At 42.8% G+C, this 23,876-nt stretch overlaps 1 protein-coding gene across 2 annotated transcripts in view; it reads right to left on the bottom strand.

Moving 5' to 3' along the window:
- The window catches only part of efna5b (ephrin-A5b), a 109,070-nt gene extending 87,851 nt beyond the window's left edge, over positions 1 to 21,219 (bottom strand). Inside the window, exon 1 of one of the 2 annotated variants that reach the window (XM_036980124.1) lies at positions 20,059 to 21,219. In XM_036980124.1, coding sequence (XP_036836019.1) covers positions 20,059 to 20,183 — 125 coding nt within the window. In that variant the 5' untranslated portion in view covers positions 20,184 to 21,219. The remainder of the gene's footprint in view (positions 1 to 20,058) is intronic. The other variant, XM_036980123.1, reaches the window with a different exon arrangement.
- Positions 21,220 to 23,876: the final 2,657 nt, after the last annotated feature.

The raw sequence follows: 23,876 nt of genomic DNA, 5'->3' as shown, positions 1-23,876 counted from the left end.
GCTTTAATAGGGGCCAGTCATCTCCATATACAGGCAAGAAGAGAAAAAAGGAGGAGAGGACTACAATCCAGCCATAATCATGCTAGTCTAGCTCTGGTCACACTGTGCTCCCCCCCCTCTCTCCACACCTCCCCCTCCACCTCCCCCTCCATCCCTTCTCCTAGCCTTGCTCTGCTCAGCACATTCTTTCCCTTTGTCTGCAGAACCTTCACCTCTCCTTCTCCCTCTCCTGTGGTTTGCTCCATTACCATACAGGGATGGAGGGGACCACACAGCCATTTGAACAGCGGAGAGGGCAAACATGTCTTTATCACACCTACATACACACCGCCGCAGAAGGGACTGGTATCTGGGAATAAAGAAAAATACAAATAAACTGTTTAAAGAGAAAGAACAAAAGGCTGAGTTCGCTAGATGAGGAGTACAGGACTTATTTAGCGACGTAGATGTATCATCGGAGACCTGAGACACACATGATGTGAGAGGGACAGAGCCTGATTGAAGTCTTCCCAGATCAGATCCTGGAGGTTCTACACGGTGACAGGAGGCACAGAGAGAGCAACGCAACGTTTTTATTGGCTCCCGACTCCAGTAGAGAGGCGGGCTGTGTGTGTGTGTGTGTGTGTGTGTGTGTGTGTGTGTGTGTGTGTGTAATCGTGTATAATATGAGGGAGTGTGTGTGCGCATGCTCCGAGCATCGCGTGCCAAGAACCATCCGGGGAAATCTCTCCGGGGCCCACGTGACCCAAGCCAGACCCAACCATACTCTCAAGACATCGGGCACTTACATTCTCGACGCCACCCTCTACCCGCCACCCTCCGCCTTCCTCCACCCAAACCCCATCAACGCCAGCTCTACACCACAGGCCCAGGGAAGCGTGAGAGAGGGCCCGGTGACAGACACGAAATGTGGCACAAAATGCAGGAGGGGAGCCCATCAGACATACACATTACACACACCCCGACACACACCCCGACACACACCCCACGGCCCTCCAATCCTGGCTACGGTTAACCCCTGGCATGCCGTACAGCCCTGAATACAGACACACACACCACCGTACAGTACTAAGTACAGCTGCTCTAGTAAAATAAAATGGTGGAGAAAGATCAGAGGACTGAAAAGGGCATTCTTACACTTCCAGGGAAGTGAACTCAAGACAAAGTGACCTTCACAAAAAAACAGCTAACCTCTGTTTTTTCCCCCCACAACGTCTAAAGGCAAATTCACATCATGTTGTACGACTAATAAAAATAAAAAAATATTCCACATGTTGGTTTTTATTAAACACATATATTTTTTAAAAGTCATTAAAACATAAACTGTGATATATGTTGGAGTTAATATTTTTTATTAATATGTGTTGTAATGTATACATTGCCTTTACCCTGTAAAACTAACTGTGTTAGTGAAAATACATTAGATCCCTAGCACTAACAAGAGGAAGGCAAATATATCCCCCAAACAACGATATCTGATGATGGAATGTTTTTTTCTCTTTCTTTAGGTCATAGGCAGTGTTTAGATAACCTTTAAATCTCCAGTAAGCGGGACCCTGTGTTACGGCGAAACACGTCCCCCTGACCTTCCAATTAGAGCTCACTGCCGAATGGAGGCAACACACTAAATCTTCCCCTGGCTGCACATTTGGACACCCGTATAAAACAACCGGCTATAAAATCATTACTGGTTAGTAAAACACAGGAAAAATACACAATTAAGAGACTTGTCGAGTGATGGAAAAACAAAGCCAGGAGGGTAAGAATTATCCTGGGCTCAGATATAGGAAAATAAAATATTTACACAACACACACGCAATAACTCCCAATGTCATTGTCTTACAACAACATTTTCATGAGTTTATCTCCATGTTGTAGAAAAAAACACCAAGAAAGAAATACACTATCAAATGAGATGCATAATCAGGGTGATGTGATGTCAGTACTTCCTAAATAGGTTTTATATGAGGAGGCATAAACAGTGTACATAAATGAACAGTTTTATTCCTAACTGTATCACAGCTCTCCTCGGGGGGGGGTGACATCATTAATTGGCTGTTTGATAAACAGTGATACATTGCAACAGTGTACGCACACTTTGCATATTAAGAAGACAGTAGACTTCCAATAACAGCCACGTAAAGAATATCACCAAAATGTCAGACATACAGTAGGACGTGCGAGTTGAACTTTACAGCATCGCGTGGTGATAACCATGCTAGCTAGCCCAGCTAAATCGGAATGTGTTGCTTGATAAGGCATTTAGAGGGAGATAGGGAAAAGAAGAAATGACAACTAAATGTCATTGTAAATTCCATTGCTTAATTGCTCATTCTTTGTATTACTAAGCAAACCATTAGTGGAATAATTCATGTAAAATAAGACTGTAACATATCCAACCAACTACTATACAATCTAATTAGTGATGGGATAATTAACCATTATATCTTGTTAATGACTTTACATTAACATCTCAGGGTGGGGAAAAAAGAATGGAGTATATATTATATTATTATCTGAGACTCTCATCTGGTGTAGAGGGGGAAGACTGGAGTCAAAATGAAAAGTGAAACTGTGTATGGCTTCTTTTTTTTTAAATGGACGCCGCCACTGCATGCAGATTGAGGGTGAACCCAGTCCGCTGTGGGTGGAAGATTCCCTCAATTAACTTCACAGCAAGGGAGAGGGGAACTAATCCATACCTGCTAATGGCGATAGCATTTCAGCCCGAGCATACTGAGCCAAGCTGTAAGTAAACAAGGATATGAGCGCAGCCAAGCATGCTGGCCCTTTTCACACTTCCTCATTTCTGTTTGCAGAGGACTAGATTATACAGGGGGGACAACCAGAGAAATGTTGTGCGCTTGCTACAGGTCAGTGCAGTTAATGGTAACGATGGTCGATCTTGAATTTTCTGTTCATTAAAAATGTTCTATTGCTGTTTGAGACAACCAGGCGTCTGCAATATTCTAGTCTTGTCTTGAAATGAACACTCTTAGCCACAGTTATGTGGAAATGCAATATTCATGAGTGTTTTTTGATCTCTCCATATGTGGCATAATGTGAGGTCAAAAGACATCGATGAATACTAGTTTTACATACTGTAAATGTGGCTGCGCTATCCTTGACATCAAATGAAATAATTTCATGAAACAGATAAAAATATGGGATAAAATTGATGATTGTACATAATCTAAGAGACATCATTTCTATTATAGTATAATTTGCATAAGTATTTCATTGGCTATAGTTTTAGATATGCCTTCCTGTACATGATTCAATGGCCATTTTAAATCGCCACATGTGTTAATTAAGCCTACAAAATATATAATTTTTTTTTTTTTTAAATGTGATCATATAATCTTCTACCCAAAAATCAAGATTAATGCTAATTTGAGCATTTATCGATCTTCTTCTACATTAGTTTTAAATGAGGGTAATTTGGGAGAGTTTGGTGCAATCTCAGTCTGCATCTTTCCAGAATGGCTCCGGTAGGTGCATGGCCCTTAAGTGCACTCGTAAATCGGCTTTATGACTTTCCCAGATGTATCGCTGCTAATGTTTCCATCCGACGTCTTTATGGGCACATTGTAGTGACTCCAGCGATAGATACAAATATATTATATATTATAAAAGTGTTGTTGAAAAAAATATATATATATAGCTTGGACAGAGTGCTTCCTTTTAAACTATAATGGCGTGTACAGTACATCTATCAAAGGGAATTTATAGTTGGACTCCACTAGAGATATATGGGTACTCATACTGTGCAGTAAATATACAAAGTTTCAACTGAAATCCTTTATGATCGGGACAACATCACTTTGACGCAATCACACGTATTTTGGCACTCAAAATATCTAAAATAGTAAATGAGTTGAAAATAAAATGTTAAAATGGAATGTATCGATCCTTTTGTCTAGCCTGCATCAGTTTACAGGGGTTTCATGTGTCTACAAGGGAGATTGTCTAAGCGATGTACTGTACGGTATATGTTAAGGCTCGTTCGTCTGTCCAAGAATGTCCAGATGTATGCATGACTACACGCGTCATATGTGTGTTTATGTACACAAAATGGCCAAATGTATGTGGACACTGCTTCAAATTAGTGGATTAGACTCTTTCAGCCTCACTCTTTGCTGACAGGTGTATAAAATTTATCACACAGCCATGCAATCTCCATAGAAAACATTGGCAGTAGAATGGCCCATACTGAAGAGCTCAGTGACTTTTAGCGTGACACCGTCAGTTAGTCAAATTTCTGCCCTGCTAGAGCTGCCCCGCTCAACTGTAAGTGCTGTTATTGTGAAGTGGAAACGTCTAGGAGCAACAACGGCTAAGCCACGAAGTGGTAGGCCACACAAGGTCACAAAACGGGACTGCCATCTGTCCCCGGTTACAACACTCACTACCAAGGAGTTCCAAACTGCCTCTGGAAGCAACGTCAGCACAATAAATATTATTTGGGAGCTTCATGAAAAGGGTTTCCAAGGCCAAGCAGCTGCACACAAGCCGAAGATCACCATGCACAATGCCAACGTCGGCTGGAGTGGTGTAAAACTTGCCATTATTGGACTCTGGAGCAGTGGAAACTGTTTCTCTGAAATAGTGTCCACATAGTGTCCACTGTAAAGTTTGGTGGAGGAGGAATAATGGTCTGGGGCTGTTTTTTATAATTTGGGCTAGGCCCCTAAGTTCCAGTGAAGGGAAATCTTAACGCCCTAGCATACAATGACATTCTAGACAATTCTGTGCTTCCAACTTTGTGGCAATAGTTTGGGGAAGGTCCTTTCCTGTTTCAGCATGCCCCCGTGCACAAAGTGAGGCCCATACAGAAATGTTTTTTTGAGATCGGTGTGGAAGAACTTGACTGGCCTGCACAGAGCCCTGTCTTCAACCCCATCAAATACCTTTGGGATGAATTGGAACACCGACTGAGAGCCAGGCCTAATCGCCCAACATCAGTGCCCGACCTCACGAACGCTCTTGTGGCTGAATGGAAGCAAGTGTAAAGCCTTCCCAGAAGAGTGGAGGCTGTTGTAGCGGCAAATGGGGGACAAACTCCATATTAATGCCCATGATTTTGGAATGAGATGTTTGACGAGCAGGTGTCCACATACTTTTGGACATGTAGTGTACGTACTGAACATGCATGGCTCCGGTTGTATGTATGAGATCTAAATTATTTTCCAGATGTTCTCCTTTCCTGATCTCTGCAGTGTCTGTTTCCACAATCACCAGTCTCTCCAGTCACGACCAACTGATCTCCCTATCAAAGCAGGCCACTTTACCAAGCGCGATCCCCAAGTGTTGTGTGTTGGTGGGTTTCGAGCAGAGGATTAAACATTTCCCACCAACCTCTGATATGAAAGCTCTCTCAGGTTACCACTGCAGCACACAGGTTGTGGGTTTTAAACAGCTGAAGCTCTTTGTTATCGAAGCAGAAAGGGCGTGCTAGGTTGCAGTTAGTGCGGTCTTTGTTGAGGGTCAGCAAGGTGTAAAATAGGTTCCACCTGGGGCCATGTTTACAGCTTCCACCTGAGAAGTGTGGGCGTCCGTGGCCAGGATACCCATTCACACCGACTGGGAGAGAAGACAGAGGGAAATATAGAGGAGGAATATTGTTGAGGGTTCGTCTTTTAAACCCAGTAGTCTTACAGTTGACGCTGTGAAATAGATCAATGACCTAAAGATTGGAAGATAAGGGCGAGTCAGGTACAGTCATTTAAAAGGAAGAATTTAACAGCCAGCTATTTTTTCCTAGATGGGAATTGCTTTCTTAAAACATTTTCAGGAGGTTATCTCAGTCAATTTCTCAATGGGCAGCATCTGTTTGGTGTTGGAGCTCAGCCAGTAACTACTCTTCTCCGGAGGTTTCAGTTTATCGATCACTGTATCGTATGGTTGTAATGTGATGTCAATGCCTCTCTCATCTACCTGCCTGTGGTGCAGTACAGTAGGAGTCAGAGGAAAGTGAGTTGGAGGGGTTCCAAAATAAACACCAACACACTCAAATATATCTGAAGGACAATCAAATAAAGTTCATAATTTATAGATGATTGGGGTTTGTTTGCAATTGAGGAAACGAAACATTCAAAAATCCCAAAGACGAGAGAAGTATTTTCTAAATGTTTACCTCATCAGCCTTTCGTAGTTAAAGTTTGTAACACTTTAGCATTCAAATGCTCCAGTAACATCTAATCCCAAGCCATTCCAGACTGGGTTATGTGTGAAGGGATGTAAAAAAGAGAAGTAAATGCCCAGTCCAGTCGCAAAAACTCCAATCTGACTCCGGGGAGAGACGACATTCTAGCCCAGCTCAGCGTCAACACTCGTTATACAGGATCCCCGTCTCCTCCTTCTCTTCTTCCATCTCAGCCCCCTTTCCTCCCCCTCCATCTCAGGCTGGCCTGCACACGCGATCCTCGCGCTAGCCCCGGCTAAGCCTGATAAAGGCTAACACAAGCTCTGTGCAACAGCGCCCTAACCCACTTCCCTGTCTGCCTCCCCACTTCTACTCCAATCCCCCTCTCCACTCCTGCCGCCTGACTACACTTTCGCTTCGCATTACTTCTGCTATTCTAACTTTTCCACTTCTGAGCACTATCAATTATGCACTAGAATAACATCGGTGCCCGGGCCGGGACATAAAGGCCGATTATGAGTGTGAATAATTCAGCCTGATTCCGTGCCATGTCCCTCTTACCACTGATACAGGCAGGGGGAGTTCTGCTCCGCTCTGCCGTTAATGTACCACGGACAGATGGAAGCCGAACAAGCCCTAATATAAGAATGCCTCTACCCGTCACAGAAAGAGTGAGTGAGGGTGAGGGGAGAGGGGGATACTGCCTTACTAAAGATCAGATCACTCCCCTGTTCCTCTGCTCATTAACATAATGGAGTGGAGGATATGTTGAGGGACTGAGAGATTGACACCTGTCAATGAGAGGTGAAATCACAGACAGACACTTCTGGCTTCGGAATATGACGCTGTAAAACAGCATGTGTGTTGCCTCTTGTTTGGGGATGCCAAGTACATTGTTGATTAATTACTTGGTTGCCATGTTATTTTATATCTGGGAAAGTTGGGACTTTGAAAAAAAAAATGTCAACGGAAGACATTCATATAAAAATTGCTCTGAAACATTAACTTAAAATGGCGTCCGATTTGAAAATGGCGGGTCTCACTAGGAAGTAAGTAGTAAACTAAAAGTTTCACTCAGTCACCCTCAAAGTAAAGGTGATATAAAAAAAACTTTTTCAACAGCAACATTCAATAGGCCAATTTAACCTCTCAGAAAAGTCATCAAAAGTTAATTATCTTACATAATATGTATCATAAAGGTAGTCAGGGTCAAACCACATGACGAACAGAGACTGACGACACCTTCAAGGTTTCAAACATGTCCGCCTTGACCTCGATTCCCCAGAATTGCGTGCGAAGGATTGCAAGTACAGCTCGACCTGGGGATCGCAAACAGCTCTAAATATTTAATCGTCCTCCCCCAAGCACAGAGCGGGTTGCGTTCCAATCCAATACAGGGAAAGGTTCTATCTCTTATACCTTACTGGCTAATAATCTAGCTTAGCACATTTCCAATCAAGTCTCTCATCATGTGAAAATAATTCACTTTATACAGCTGCAAGCGGCAAACTGTGTCATCGAAAACAAATCTAAATGTTATTGTATTATTAAATTATTATTATTATTATTTGTAATGCACCCTTTAAAAAAAATGTGTTGGTACTCATGCGAAAATACCAATAAAAGCTCCAGTCTGGATATATTATGTGATGGTTTATGTGTATTTATTAAACAAAAAAGAATAAAAATTAAGCTAGGCCTAAATATGACGGTTTTTTTTTTCCATTGTTAAAATAAGCAAGTGGAAATCTTCCAGCTTTTTTTAAACATGATATAAATTCCTACTTTTAAGAAGAAAAAAACAAACAATATAGTTGTATAGCAGTGATATGACTATATACAGTAGTTGTTTAAAAGAATATTACAACAAATGTCATATATTTCAAATAATAATTGACAACGAAAAGTAAATGAAATTGACATTTTAAAGGAAGGAAGGGTAATACAAAAAGTGTGAATAACAATAAATATTAATAAACCCCACAATAAATAAGAAATAAGAAAAATAAAATGGAAAATATTAAATTTTAGGTAAATAATTCAATACAATTACAGTAGAAATATCATTGCAAAGGCATGATTTATAAAATACGTTCCTATTCTTTAAACTTCTAATTGTTTCAAGACATTGGTCCTATTATTATATTCATTTTAAGAGGAACACAGCAGCATAACTTAAGCCCTAATGAGGCAATGAGGCCATTCCAACATTGTTCATTCCTGGGAAAATAAAATACCTCCTGCAATCTTGACTATTTGGGTTTCCATTTGCCCCCCCCCCCCCCCCCCCATGTAGTTCTATCGGTTCTATCGGGTGAGGAGTACAGAGCACAGCAGGTGAGACGGAACTATGGAACTCTGAAACACTTGAACACTGGTGTTCTGTCTGTTCCATGTTCGGAGGAACTCAAGTCGGCCTACTGTATATTCCAAAGAGACCTTTTCGAAACCAAAAACCAACCCCACAGAGAGAAATGTCTGAAACAAGAACGTGTGCCTATTCACTGCCGAAAGAAAACGTTTAGAACAGTACAGCTGCAGACATTTAAATCCAATAAAGTCAGAATGTCCTTGTTTGGTTATCAAATTGCATTATTTCATGTCTCTCATGTCTATTTCTGCTCTGTGACTGACCCACCTTCGATCTGGTGAAACATTGGCAGATAGTCACAAATTAATTTCAGAGGATTTTCTTTTCTTAGGAAGACAGTTCCTTTAAATCACACGTCTCTTATTTCGGGCCATTTTATATACACAGTTAAAAATTACAAAAACTCTTGTCATGTAACGCTGTATAATTTGGCTAAAGAACGGCTGCCAGCGTTACCCCTTTCTTTGTGTCTGCTCAAAACGTTTTTTTTTATTTTTATTTCTCCTCGCTGAGCCGCCATGTTTTTTCACTCGCATGGCCCTGTCTCAGTCTGGGAGAGAGCGAGAGAGAGCGAGCGAGAGAGAGACCGTGTAATATTCCTATCCCATCACTGAATTCACCTTAGCCATCTTGAATGCACAGAGACGGCTGGCTAGCCACAAAGGCCGACACACATGATACAGTAACGTGTTAGCCAGCCGTCAGTCAGCCAGGCCAGCCACAACACTGGGCCTAAACCTAACACAGTGCATGCTGGGTCACCCCAGCAGGATCCCCCAAAACCCAGGAACTATTACTGACACATCGACTAATAATCTTTGAGAGAGTGCATGCACAAGAGAGCATGTACAAGAGAGCATGCACGCGAGAAAGAGAGAGAGAAGCAGCTGCCAGGGTTGTGAGGGCGGTAGGAAGAGAATGGGCAAGATGGAGATCAAGAGAGAAAGAGAGGGGGAACAAAAAAGGCATATTTCTCAAACAGCACCCACACACCTCACAAACAACCAGCTAAGTCTCAACTACGACTCCACATATATTTACCCCCAAACATCATTCCACCACACCCCACTTTCCACCAAATGTGTACTAATTTAACACCATAATTTGCAAATAAATTCATAAAAAATCCTACAATGTGATTTTCTGGATTTTTTAAAATAATTTTGTCTGACATAGTTGAAGTGTACCTATGATGAAAATTACAGGCCTCTCTCATCTTTTTAAGTGGGAGAACTTGCACAATTGGTGGCTGACTAAATACTTTTTTGCCTCACTGTGAATATATATATATATATATATATATATATATATATATATATATATATATATTTATTTATTTATTAAGTACTGCATTTCTCAATTCTGACTGGACTGTACCAAACAAAGGGTATTAAAAACTAAAGTGTAGTGATCCTTAAAAATACACATACAGGAGGCTGTAGCCCCAGGCCACCTTCATCACCTCTGCTTATTCCGGAGGCTTAGGGCACTTTGGGGGCTCCCCTTGAGTCTCTCTTATCTCATTAGCCTTTTAAACTGATTAATATGAATGCCCGGGCTTTCGAAGAAAGGAGGGAAGGAGGGAGGGAGGGAAGGAAGAGAGAAAGAAGAGAGGGATGGGGGATTTGAGAGGAAGGGGTTTTGTGTCACAGGACAATGAGCTGATGGCTTTTTAAGCCTCTCAGTGACTCCATGGTTAATACCCTGAGTAGTAACGTTAGATTCAAAAGGCCCGGGATAGGGGCTACACTCCACACTCACTCTGGAGATATTTGGGGGGGGGGGGGGGGGGGTCAAAAATAAACATGGAGAATAAATAACGCAACTAGAGCTAAACAAAATAGATGAACTCTACTTCTTAAATAGAGCAAAGACATTTTTGAGTGTGTGTGTGTGTGTGTGGGGGGGGGGGGGGGGGGGTGTATACGCGCATACTGTACGTGTGTGTGTGTGTGCCCTATGTTCGTTGGGGTGTCATATTTGGTTATCTGGGATAATGTTTTTGGATTATCCAGGGAACCAAAGCTGGGCCTTGAGGATAGGAGAGGGTGAGGATAGGATTTAACACACATTCCGTGGATTAATTGCTTCCCCTGTACGGTAGAAAATGAGGTCATAGAATAGTGCTGTGGTCTGTTGTAACACTGCTGTATACACGGGGTTTCTGCTCACACACTCGAACCCAAACCGACGGGCGCGGGAGATAGCCAGTCAGAATCCCTCCGGTAGAGTCCATTTCTAAACCAGATGTGATGCGCAGAGGAGTAAAAGGAGTCTACTCCACTTGATCAAACAACGGTTGAAGAAAACGGTGGGTCTAAAATAGCTACTTTTAGGAATATATCCCAATGATAGTAGTATTGTACGTGGAAATCACTCCACAGTCTCTCTCCCATGTACACGCGCGCACGCGCACACACACACACACAAAGGGAGACAAAGCATGTGGCCTGAACCGGAGAAGGGTTAATCCTTTCTGCATAGACCCATCCTACCCCACCATCACTGGGAGGGAGGGAGGGAGGGAGGGAGGGAGGGAGGGAGGGAGGGAGGGAGGGAGGGAGGGAGGGAGGGAGGGAGGGTAGAAGAAGGCAGTTAAGGTAGAAAGTCAGGGAAGGAGGGAAAGGGATGCATGAAAGGAGTGATGAGGGGTACAAACAGAAGGGTGTGAGGGGTACAAACAGAAGGGTGTGAGGGGTATACACGGGGCCACCTCTTCACCACTCTCCTCTGCCTCACTGTCGCCCTCGGTTATAAGACTCTGCATTCCCCTTTCTCCTCTTCCCCTTTCTCCTCTTTCCCTTTCTTTCTCTCCTCCGTGAACATGCTACAACTTCAGCTGTGCCCCCACCCCTCCCTCATCAACTCCTCCAACTGCTTCATCTTTCCCTCCCTCCTTTTCTCTCTCCGTTTTAAGTGCATGCATACTTCCAGTCCTGGCCGTGGAGAGAGAGAGTGGACAGAGAGAGGAGGAACAATGACCGCCTTTCAGCCTGTCAGAACCCGGCGTGTGTGTGTGTGTGTGTGTGTGTGTGCGTGTGTGTGTGTGTAGTGAGAGAGGGTTGTGTTGGTTGTATTTGAAGCTAGTTTGGAAGTGGCCTAACTGTTTTGTGGCTCCTCTCTCCCTTTCAAGCAGCGGGGCTGAGCGAGGTAAAGGCCTTGTTTCCTTGTATTTGTGTTTAAGGAAATGGAATTGAGTGGGGAAATTAGTGTTGCACGGTATACCGGTACCACAGTAATATCACGGTACCAAGACATCATGATAGCAACATTTTAGAATACCTCAGTAGCGTTTCATATGATATTAGCAACCTTTCAGCCCTACCAATCTAAAGAACCTGTACTGACACAATGACATGCAGATCATTACGCATGTATATTCCTACCTCCCATTCATCCAGACAAATCACAGGCAGGCCTCTGCAAATATGATCAAATCAGTCATCCTATGCCGTTTTCTATGATACACTGAACAGTGTGAAGTTCAATGTGCTGTGTTGACTAGAAGTGTGAATTTCAGTTTTGTTTTTTTGGAGCTAGGCCACTGATTTTTTCCCCACCATCGTGATACTTGGCCTGGTATCGTATCGTATGAAAAATGTTGTTATTGTGACAACTCTTGGGGAAATACTATCAAGGGGTGTTGAATGATGATACGGTAACACTCGCATAATCTACGCGAGACTGACGCAGACAAACCCGACCAACTGTCGTGCATCCAAAACCCCACATGCCGAGACATGCTGGGCTTTCAGCGGCTCTGGCTGGCAGTACACAGAATAGGGTGAGGATATATTATGTCCCTCTGATGAAGGTACAATACGATCAATACAGTAGGTTGCCTTAACGTTGTGGAGCAACGACGTATCCGGCATTTTTTATCCAAGCACCAGGAGTCACGGTACAATAAGGTGTGCTAACATTTCCTCCCTGAATTTCATATTCCGCCAGTCGAGAAGCAGCAGTAATGAATGGGCTCTACTCATGGAAAGGGACGTTGGGGAGTAAACCCAGCAGACTGTGAATGTTAGACTGGGGAGAAGTGAAATCTGTTCTAACGTTGGTGACCCTTCCTGAATCTATTGCATCGGAACTAGAGCGTACCGGTCGGCTACATTCTTTTCTCCAGGAAAATGGACCACACAGCTCAACCATTTGACAATATTTCTCTCTCTCTCTCTCTCTCTCTCTCTCTCTCTCTCTCTCTCTCTCTCCATCTCTCTCTCTCTCTGTCACTTCTGAGAAATTACCTCATGACGGGCTACAACTGTCAATTAGTTCTTTATTCTAGAGCTGGAGATGTGTCGTCCTCTGGGATCCATTCTCCACACTGCTCCCCAGCTAGAACAACATCCACTCCCCCCCCCCCCCTCCCCCCAAGTTAAATAAGGAAAACGTCTGTGAATGGTCAAAGTCAGTGTACCATGAAAGGAATTATCTGTGGAAAATGGGTCTGGTAAAATCAAGGTTTTCAATCGGTTGGTCTCGGTCGCGTCACATTTTCCAGTTGCACAGTAAATTGTGACGACAAAAAAGGAAAATCAATCATTCAATCAAGCCCTTCTGGTCTTTTCATGCAAATGTTGTTCTAAATGAGTTTAACAGCGGAACACAGAAAACAAATCAAGCAAGACTAAATGAGCTGGTTGATATCAAATAAATGAATAAATAATTTTACTACACTTGATCAAAAGCACAAAAATATATATACATTTGTTTTTCTTGGCTTCAATTTAAAAAAATAAATGAACATATCTATGTGCATGTAGCTATACGCCTGACTTCCCCATAAATTGAATAAGTCCAAAAACAGACACGCAACATAAAATCCATGTTATGTTCTTGGACTCCTCTCTCTATATTGGCACAGAGCATAAAGAACTGGTGCCATGAGTGGCAATGTTGAGTTACTGCAGATCCCATACAACCCGTCCACAGCCAAATCTAAACCTTTGCATAGACCCATACAGTCACCCTACACTAAATGGACGAAGAAGAGCAGTGAGGACAAGAATGGGAAGGATTGGAGGGTTGGAGGACAAGAGTGTCTGATAAATGATTGACAGGTCGGGGTTTGGAGTTGTGGGGTAGGGTAGGGGCTGAGGGTTAAGGGTTAAGGGGCAATAGCGCCCACATCTGGTCTGGGAAGGCAGAGCACCCCATGCCACTACCAGCTGCTTCCAGACCTCCTAATAAAAGGCCAGAGGGTTGGTGGTGTTGGTGGGCAGAGGGGAGGGGGGGGCAAAGGCGGGTGGGGGCTTACTCTGAAAGGGGGGTAGAGGATTGAGGGTGTGGGGGGGGGGGGGGGCTCAACAGTTTCAGACACAAAGGCATGAAGCCGACAGAAATAGAATGCATAGAATATACTTAATTCTCCAAATCTGATTCAGAGCTTTAGAGGAGCAAGAGCAAAAAAACAACGTGTTTATGATACATGGCATCTACCCCTAGGAACTGATCCAGAGTCATTTGTGTGGTTTAAGTCTATAGGTAAAGTTTACTGAACTAGGGAAAAGGGAGAACTGGTCCCGAATCAGTTCTGAAAGAGTAAACCCATAAACAGACCATAAAACACTCCCCTGTCTCCTATACCTCGGAGAACCCTGACACACAGAAACTAAACTCAGACCAGGGGGCTAGAGAAAAGCATTAGGGCTAAATAAATCAAACCCGTGGAAATAGAAGAGTAATACAGGAAAACCGGACAGGGAAAAAGTGATTTTTATCAATAAGGTGACAGAATTGTATAAAGGTACAGTGTACGGTCAGACACATGTGGGTGTTGCGTAAGCTGGTTAATACTGTATTGTTTCTAAGTAAAGCCATAGCGTTCCTGTGAAAGCTGAGGGTTAGTGGGCAGCTGAATGGAGATGGGCCGGCCGATAGCGGAGTTTCAGCACTCCACTTGACCTTGGAGTGATTAAGCTCAAAACAAAGCACAAAACTGGGCATTGAAACAGGGGAAAGGTCCACAGTGAGTCATTGAAATGAGTTAAGGCCACAGTACAGTATGTGCCATCTAGAGCTTGCCAGTGCTATGCAAATAACCCAAGCCTCCAAGGGTGATTATTATTATTTTATTTTTTTTACAATAGTTTGGTTAAATATTTTCTGCTCTCTTAGATGTACCAAATCCATGTCATTCATCTACATCACTGTTAAACTTAGACAACAATCGATCAGAATTCACTTTCATGTAAGAACACAAAAAAAATCGTAAAACACCAATTCAAAATTCACCAAAACAATTCCAATTGTGTAAAACAAATTCTCAAAAAGCTTTTTTTTTAAATTTTGTTTTAATGTATGCATGTTTCCCTTACAATGGCATGCAAGTTCATATAATCTCTAAGGAGTGACACATCCACAGACCCCAGTGAAGCTGACTGTTTCCGCCCGCCGCTCGGCATCTCTAATGGGGTCAGAGCCGAGAGGCAGTACCGGTGCTTACTGAAGAACATCCCACACACATTTGAGATGTGTTGTGTTGCGTTCTCTACCAGAAGCCCCCCCCCCCCCCCCCCCCCCCACTGTGGTCTCTCCTCTCTTTCATTATAACAACTCACAATGGATACACTTCAGAGGTAGGAAATGAAACTGTTGTCATGAGGACGTAATAAGTGAAGTCAAAAATACACAGAGGTTACTTGTTCAAACACGGCATTCAGGTTTTTTTTTTCTCCGAAAGGCTGTCTCGAAATGGAAAGATATTATTATTATCAAAGGGCAGTGAATGCTATTAAGCCCTCGTGAAAGTCATTCACATTCGTGTCACAAAGCATTCTCTACTCACTTCATATCTTTCTGTAATCTTAATCATTTATCACACCTTGTATGTTGTGTATCTCTACCACTCTCTCCTTTCCTCACTGTATCCCTCTAACGCCATCTTTCCCTTCTCTCTCTCTCTCTGTCCTTGCTGAGTCTAACCTACACTCGCAGTGAATGTGCTCTTGCGGACGCCGCAGGGTTAAAAGAACGACAGAGCAAGAGGCCATTAACGAGAACTAATCAGCATTCAGTCAGAGAGAGAGAGAGAGAGAGAGAGAGAGAGAGAGAGAGAGAGAGAGAGAGAGAAACAGAGAGAGCGAGACAGAGAGACAGAGAGACAGAGAGAGAGAGAGAGAGAGAGAGAGAGAGAGCCGGAAAATAAGTCAGAGGGTATAGAAAAAGAGAAGCGACAGGGCAGATGAGATAAAGTGTGTAGATCATTGGGGTCAAATTCATTTAAACTCAAATCCACTGTTACATTGGGTGTGGGATTTAATCTAAAATATCCCTTCCATGTAAATGAAGATATCTCTTATTAAATAAGACATGGAACTTTAATCAAAACATTTCCGTAAATAAATAAGGCCTTATTGGCTTTTGAACCCCCTGCACGGACTAGCCTCCTATCTCTCCATCGTTTTGGCTAAGGTAGAGACGACCAAGGGTGTGGAGACTGGCTTTCCCTCTACAGTCTGAAAATGTACCGTGCCTGTGTCAGTGTAGTCAGCACACGTGCACACACACAGACAAACACACATGCAGAGTGACAGACAGTTTGTCACGTCCCGTGGCTCAGCGACAGGTAATGAGAAGTCCAACCGAGTGAGATGTAATTATCAGACGTTTATGAGAGTCTGAAGGAGAGGGAACAAGCCCTCGGTGACCTCCCAGCCCATTATTCACGTAGCAATGATACATGCACAGAGTGGCCTAAGAGCTAGTAAGGGAGGCCAGACGATCGGGGTCGGGGTCAATAATACCATTTCAGTTCAGTACATTCAGGATTTATCTGTTTGGTAAATCTCGCATACACACCTCAACGTTCTCCAGCAGACACAGGCTAGCTTTGTGCTGTATGACCTCTGTGTGTCTCCAAGTGTGTGCGTGCGTGCGTGCGACCTCTGCGAGACTGTGTGCATCTCTCCAACTAGCATCCCTAGTTGGGTCCATGGAGGGACGCCTGGAATATGTAATTGTATTCATTCATTTTCTGGGCCCAGTGTGAGAACGAACGAACGAACGAGAGAGAGAAAGAGAGAGAGAAAGAGAGAGATATCCACAGCTACAGGGGGGGAGAAGGAGGAGAAGCAAGGAGGAGAAAGTGGGGAGAGCTCTCACCAGCAAGCAGGGACCTCCTGAGAGAACAAACTTCCCTTCATTACACCAAATACTCAAGGTACTGAAATAAAGAAGAAAGAAAGAAAGAAAGAAAGAAAGAAAGAAAGAAAGAAAGAATCTGAAGACAAAAGAAACTGAGACAAAACTGTGTCCCTTCATTAAGGACGTTAGAGAGAGAGAGAGAGAGAGAGAGAGAGAGAGAGAGAGAGAGAGAGAGAGAGAGGGAGAGAGAGAGATTCACCAGAGTAATTAAGCAGTTACAGGTTCCCAGTCTCCTGCCGAAGGTGTGAAGCATCTAAACGCTCACTCCACTTCGAGCCAAAAGGGCTACAAAAGCCTGCAGTCTGCTACCATACACCACTGAACTGTACACTCAAGTCCTGAGAGTAAACACCTACGCTAGCAGATAACTAAGGGCTGTATGATTTCTCCACAATCCCTTTTCGGAGAGAGTAATATTTCATACAGAGAACATACGCCATGCACCACATACAGAGAGAATACATATTTATTTACTGAGTCATCTGTAAGAGCGTCTTTGCTGCTCTACTCTCCTCTCTCTCCCGTTGTTCTACTTTTCTGACTCTGCCCGATAGGGTTGAGCGTCAAACAAACTTGATTAGTGTAAGTAGAAGAGAATGACTAACATTATTAAACCCTTTCACAAAACCTGTTTCCTGTCCTCGGGCTAGTCAGGACTTCAAAAACAAGACATGGGGCTCGGGAAACAATCTATTTCTCATATTTTACAATGACACACAAGTGCAGCACGTATTGAAGCCTTGTTAGCTTCTCCTGTCAGTTTTCTTTTCTTCAATTTCAACTCTCAACCAGAGATTTACAGTGAGCCTACTCAAACGTTTTAATTTCGGCATCTTTATTTTTGCCTCCCCTGGAACTAAGTAAACGGTCAGCCCATCTGGAGTGAATCAAGTGGTCCACAGAGCCGCCAGTCAAAGTCTTTGTGAAAAATGTGCACCCCTAATGAAACCGTGTCTATCAGTGTAAGACATCAGATTGAGCCCAACTTTGCGTTACTTGTATTGAACAAAGCGGCACACAAATAAACAACTGGCTTAAGCTGGAGTGCAGAGCTGGACCACAACAGTCACGGTGGAGTGTATCAGCGCTGGGGATCTCTAGTCTACAGCTAGAACAGCCCAACCCCAGCTCTTAGTAGGCCTCTATGCTGAACCCTACACTTGTACCATCACCACTAATTGCTCTCAGCAATTCATCTTTTTTTTTTCTCACAAACTTCAAACTGAATATAAATAGTTATACAAGAGCGTCTGCATAGCTACAATTAATAACTTTTAAAAAAATGTATTTGGATAATTAGCTTAGGGGCTTCAAACAACATATAGTGAACAGCTAAAACCGCATTGGAAATAGCCCAGAGTTAATGGTGATATAGAAAGTCATAAATACTCATTTAAATTTAAAATAACACATAAAATAAGAAGCTAAATATGATAAGTAAAAAATATTTTTGACTATGTAAAGTGTGATTGTCTGCTGTTAAGTTTTCCAGAAAATGTTATTTATTTCCATCAACATATTTTTATTACATGTATGGCTCTCTGTTGAAAACGGCATTAGCTAGACGTTCTATGCTACGGGTTCAAGGAAATCTAAAGGTCAACCTACGCTGACCTTATTCTCACTGTAATACTGCTACATTGGTGCTTTATTGTACCACTCAATACAAATAGATATTTTCATGAATATGATGAATACACATCTTGGACACACATCTTCTTAGTCCTATAAATAACTATGTTTGTAAAACTCTTTTCTCTCTTGATCAATTTCAATGTTGTTTAAAATGATTCGATACAAATATTTTTTCTCCACTAAAATAAATAAATAATTTGGCCAATTCTTGTTGATATCACCCATACTTTGTGGAAAATGTTCAGATTATAATGTATCCTAACAGCTACATGCACGCTTGGATGTCCAACATCTTTATTCAATAGCCAAGAAACTAAAGTTCGTTACATTATTTGATATCTAAGAAATCCATTAGGTGGGTTTCTAGGGGGCAAAATGTGGTTCGGAACTTTATTTGTGAATGTATCCCTCAAATAGGCTAACATTGAGAGAGCACAATGGTTTAGGAGCAGAAGTGTCCCATTTCCGAACTACCCGGCCGTGGGCTAATAAATTGGTGGATACATTCTACATTTCCTATTTTGATCATCAATTTATTTGAATGTTTGTGATTTTAGACTTTATGACAATAACGTTACCTATCGAAACTCGCAAGAAGTAGAATACTTTAGTGCAGCAAAAGTGATTGCTTTCAGAACTTTAACTTTTCAGTCAACCTCCAATTGAATTACAGTATTTACATAGGCTGTTAATTACATATCTATGACTTAAATCTATAAACCAAAGTAATCGCATAATGATATTATAATTCTAAGTAGGTGAAACGATTTTGGGGAAAAATCCAGAGGAGTTTGACTTTTTTCATAGGATTAAAACATGTTTTCCGAATGAGAACAATACGTGGATTGGATAAATCCTTGGTGAACATATCATGATCAAAAGAAAAGACAATAAATTAAAAGACGAAATTAAGTCCAACCTATATAAGCCTGTCGAAGCGTTTTGTTCCTGATTGAGTAGGCAAGGCCTATTGATTTCTGATCATCTTCAAAATTGTAAGAGGGATCCGCAAATGTGCCAAAACATAAACTGAAGGCCTACAGACTTGACTGGTTCCCTTTTCATCCCGCTTGTTGTTCTTACAAATACGAAATCTGGGTTAATCATGGTGCCATGTTTGACCAGCATTTGCTACCTGGAGAGGAATTCCGCCTCCTTCGAAGATTAGAGAAAGAAGTAAACTACAAATACGCGTGTACGCCGTCCAAACAACGCAATGGTACACGCGCTGTCCTACATGAGCCAACAGCAGGCTTACTCTAATCAAATAACGTTCCATGATTTAACCTGGTGTCTATCCAGAAAACCGACACTCGCGCCCACTCTTAGGTGGGGGTTATATTCAGTAACACCGAATGCTGGTGCTGGAACACCCGAGAATTTACTTTCCAACAGTGCGCTTTTCGGGTAACAGATCGAAGGCTTATTATATGCCAAGATGACAGATTTGATAACATGACGAGTTTGATTACTGTTGATTGCATACAATTCAGTGTAGCATCTATCCCAAATAGGCTAGCCTAAATCCAACCCGGTGTGCACAGGTTGTATTCTGTTGCATCAATAGCCTACCCACATTTCTGGGAAATTTAACCCATCTGAGTGAAGTGCTCAATAGGCAGTAATCTATATCTTAAATGAAAGGCATCGCCATCGGTCTATATATTTGATCCACGAAACGTATTGGTCCACACGGGCCGCCCCTGGAGAACATCGACTCGCTTCGGCCCCACTGGCCGCTCTGAGTGGCACCTACCTGGGGTTGGTTCGGTTCCAGAAGACGGCATAGCGGTCGGCCACCACCTTGGAGCTGGGTTCCTGGCTGAATACACACATCCATAGCACCAGAAAGACGAATAGCACCATCTCCACTTGCAGCATCACTACAGCAAAGTTCGGCACGTATTCCTCTTCGATGCGGGGTGACTGCGGGATCAGTCAGTTTAGGGTACACTTCAGAAGGAGAGATGCTTTGTCTTGTTTACATTTGTGTGCCTTTTCTGTCCTCTGTCGCAGTTTATGAATGGCAGAAATAGGCAAGACAATTCAATAACAGAAAATCGCTGTCTCCTACCCCAAGGTGCGAGAGGCTTTGATAGCGCAACCTGCAACAGAGATGACGCCTCGTTGGTCAATTGGAATTAATTTGACGACAGTAGCAGGTGAAGTTATCAAATGCGAGTGTCACTGTGGTTAGTGCTTCTCTCTTCAGGTTCAGTGTCTGGTTCAGTTGTATGATATGTGAATGGGACATCCGTTTTTGACGGTTCCAGTATGCGTAAAAATTACTCCTAGGCCAGACAAAATATGTTCACACAAATATACATATAGGGATATCAAACAAATATTGATAAAACAGTTGTTAGAAGTCCCCTCTAACAGACTACAGCCGTCTCTGTACGGTCATGCGCTGAGCTGGATCGGTGTCAAGATTGAGTAAGGAAAACGAGCCATATGTGTCCAATGTCCCCCTATAGCTGGTGTCCAATGTCCCCCTATAGCTGGTGTCCTTCAATGTCCACGTTTTCAGAGATGGAACTTTGGAAAGCCATATAGGCAACCCCCGGTTGTAGTCTAGTCCTTTTTTCGTAACGCTGTCTTTGCTCCGTTCGCAGACTGGCCGAAAAAAAGGCAGCTATCCTTTCTCAGTGCTGTCTTGATAGTGTCAAGGGGGTGGGGAGGAGTCCGTCCTCGAGCCTCTCTCATGCGCTACTGTTGGGTGACAGTAGAGACGCTTCTTTACCCGGAGCCCAAATGGCAGCATTCCACTGCATCCTCTTCATATATAAGCATAGGAGAGAAAAAATAAAACACGCTTTATTCATGTGCTTCTTTCCCCCTGATGTTTAGATTCAACGGGACGAGACTAAAGGGACGGTGAGAGCAAAGGCAGCTCGGTGCAGCCAGAAAGTGGGTTCGGTTACAGCCGAACGGAGGATAGTCCCATTGGTTTGAATTTTGAATGGGCGTCACACTAACAAAGCAAAAGCCCTCCCCTCCCAACCGAACTAATTCAATTACTATGAGGTAGCTGAAAGTATCGTTTGCACTGGGAGAAGGAACTCAGGACAGGGACCGAGCAATAGCCTGTCAGATCACACTGATTAACGCACTGCGCAGGCTATTTCATTACCGAGCAAACGGACACAGACCAAGGTTCGAGTTACGATCTGGACCGATATGGTGTGTGTGTTTGTATCTCATTTACTCAGAATAGAATCGAACACAACACATTGTCTGTTCTTTTGACACACATTTGTAGCCCTGGGTCTATAGCGATCTTGTGATTTTAAAGAAACTGCAACAATACATTTTTCATCCAGAGTTTCTTCATGATGACATGACCCTCCGCAGCGGATGGATATCCAAACTTGTTGCAGTGTGGTATCGATGCAGCGCCCAGACGCCCCATAGTGGAGACAAGGAAAATCAGCCAAAGCTACTCCTACAGTACAATTGGCACGATGAAGTCCGACTGGATACAGAGGTTATAAAAACATGTTATGGCAATACTAGATATGTATTTTACAGAGAGTATAGATATTTTAAGATGCATAAAACATTATATTAAATGTTAGCAAGTGAGACTTCAGGGTGAACTATGGGCATGGTGAATAATCTACATAATTATTAGCTACTCTTCTGTTTATTAGTGTGGCTTGCAAACGCAGACACACTTTCGATATGTAACTGTTATTAATTCTAGAAGCTTCAGAAAGTATTGTTACCACAACCGTTATAGTTGAAACTACACAGATATTAGCCACGTTTTAACCACTGTGTGACTGAATAACAGGTGTCTGTTGAGCCATAGCCTTTTTATTCAGCCAGCAGGTCATATATAGAGGGGCCAGGAGAAGAATAGGAGGGGAGCCAGAGAGAAGGAAAAGAGGAGGGATGGTGGCAGGGAGGAGGTTAGATGGGTCACAGCTCATACTTTAAAATAGTCCTTTTGACCTCGTCCTGGTAGCTGGTGTATACTGAACACACACACACACACACACACACATACACACACAGTTTGGAACTCAGGCCACTGACAGCTACCAGGAGAGGAGGAGAGCCTAGAGGTCAAAGAACAGTCGTTTTCACAGCCACTTTACAGCCATAACTGCATTCCTTTCCTGCTGGGTCTCGCTCTCTCTCTGTCTCTTGCTCGCTCTCTCCACACACACTCACACACACAAACATACACCAACAATGCACAGACACTAATGTCTGTCCATAAAAGGAAGATTGGGCTGCTGTGTATGAGAACCCCCTACTGCCTACAATTCTCTTTATCAGGGAAACAGCCATTTACCCTGTCCCCTCTTAAACCCACACAAACACACACACTACACACACACCAGATATTCTCTCTGTCCCCCTCTTTAACCTGCAGTCCCATTGGGTGGCTGTGATTACATCTATCTGCCACAGGCCTAGTTTTCTTCCAGGACCATCCACACATTCTCATTGAGAAATGACGAGGAGCTTGAACTCCATTTTCAAGAAAATTGTTTATTTTTTCACTTGATTGATTGGCGTTGAAAAATGCAATTTCAACAAAGAACATTGTGATAGTACAGTCGTGGCCAAAAGTTTTGAGAATGACACTATTCATTTTCCCAACGTTTGCTGCTTCAGTGTCTTTCGATATTTTTGTCAGATGATACTATGGAATACTGAAGTATAATTACAAGCATTATCATAAGTGTCAAAGGCTTTTATTGACAATTACATGAAGTTGATGTATTGAACCGCTCTTCTTGAAGTTCTTGATGATCTGATAAATGGTTGATTTTGGTGCAAGCTTACTGGCAGCAATATCCTTGCCTGTAAAGCCCAAATGTGCAAAGCAATGATGACGGCACGTGTTTCCTTGCAGGTAACCATGATTGACAGAGGAAGAACAATGATTCCAAGCACCACCCTCCTTTTGAAGCTACCAGTCTGTTATTCGAACTCACAGAGTGATCTCCAGCCTTGTCCTCGTCAACACTCACACCTGTGTTAACGAGAGAATCACTGATATGATGTCAGCTGGTCCTTTTGTGGCAGGGCTGAAATGCAGTGGAAATGTTTTTTGGGGATTCAGTTCATTTGCATGGCAAAGAGGGACTTTGCAATTAATTGCAATTCATCTGATCACTCCTCATAACATTCTGGAGTATATGCAAATTGCCACCATACAACCTGAGGCAGCAGACTTTGTGAAAATTAATATTTGTGTCATTCTCAAAACTTTTGGCCACGACTGTAGTTGGCCATGTTTTTCAAGGTCTATGCAGAACATTGTAAGTGTCAGAAATAATATTTTGGTGTATAACCCGCACACACACACGACTGTATAAAGATAAATTGAGTTGAGCACGGGTCTTACTCGCTCTACTCCTGCTCTCTCCCTTCAATATCACTTCACACAGGAAGCATTGAGTGTGTCTAATCCATGTACTCACAACATACCAGGGGAATAAATACGCTCTGTCCCAAACCAACACAGGTCACACACACACACACACACACACACACATACACACACACACACACACACACACACACACACACACACACACACACTACACACTACAC

This window comes from Oncorhynchus mykiss, chromosome 6 (assembly GCF_013265735.2).
Source record: "Oncorhynchus mykiss isolate Arlee chromosome 6, USDA_OmykA_1.1, whole genome shotgun sequence".
Classification (NCBI taxonomy): domain Eukaryota; kingdom Metazoa; phylum Chordata; class Actinopteri; order Salmoniformes; family Salmonidae; genus Oncorhynchus; species Oncorhynchus mykiss.
The sequence above is the reverse complement of the archived record's forward strand: the minus strand, read 5'-3'. Positions and strand labels throughout refer to the sequence as shown.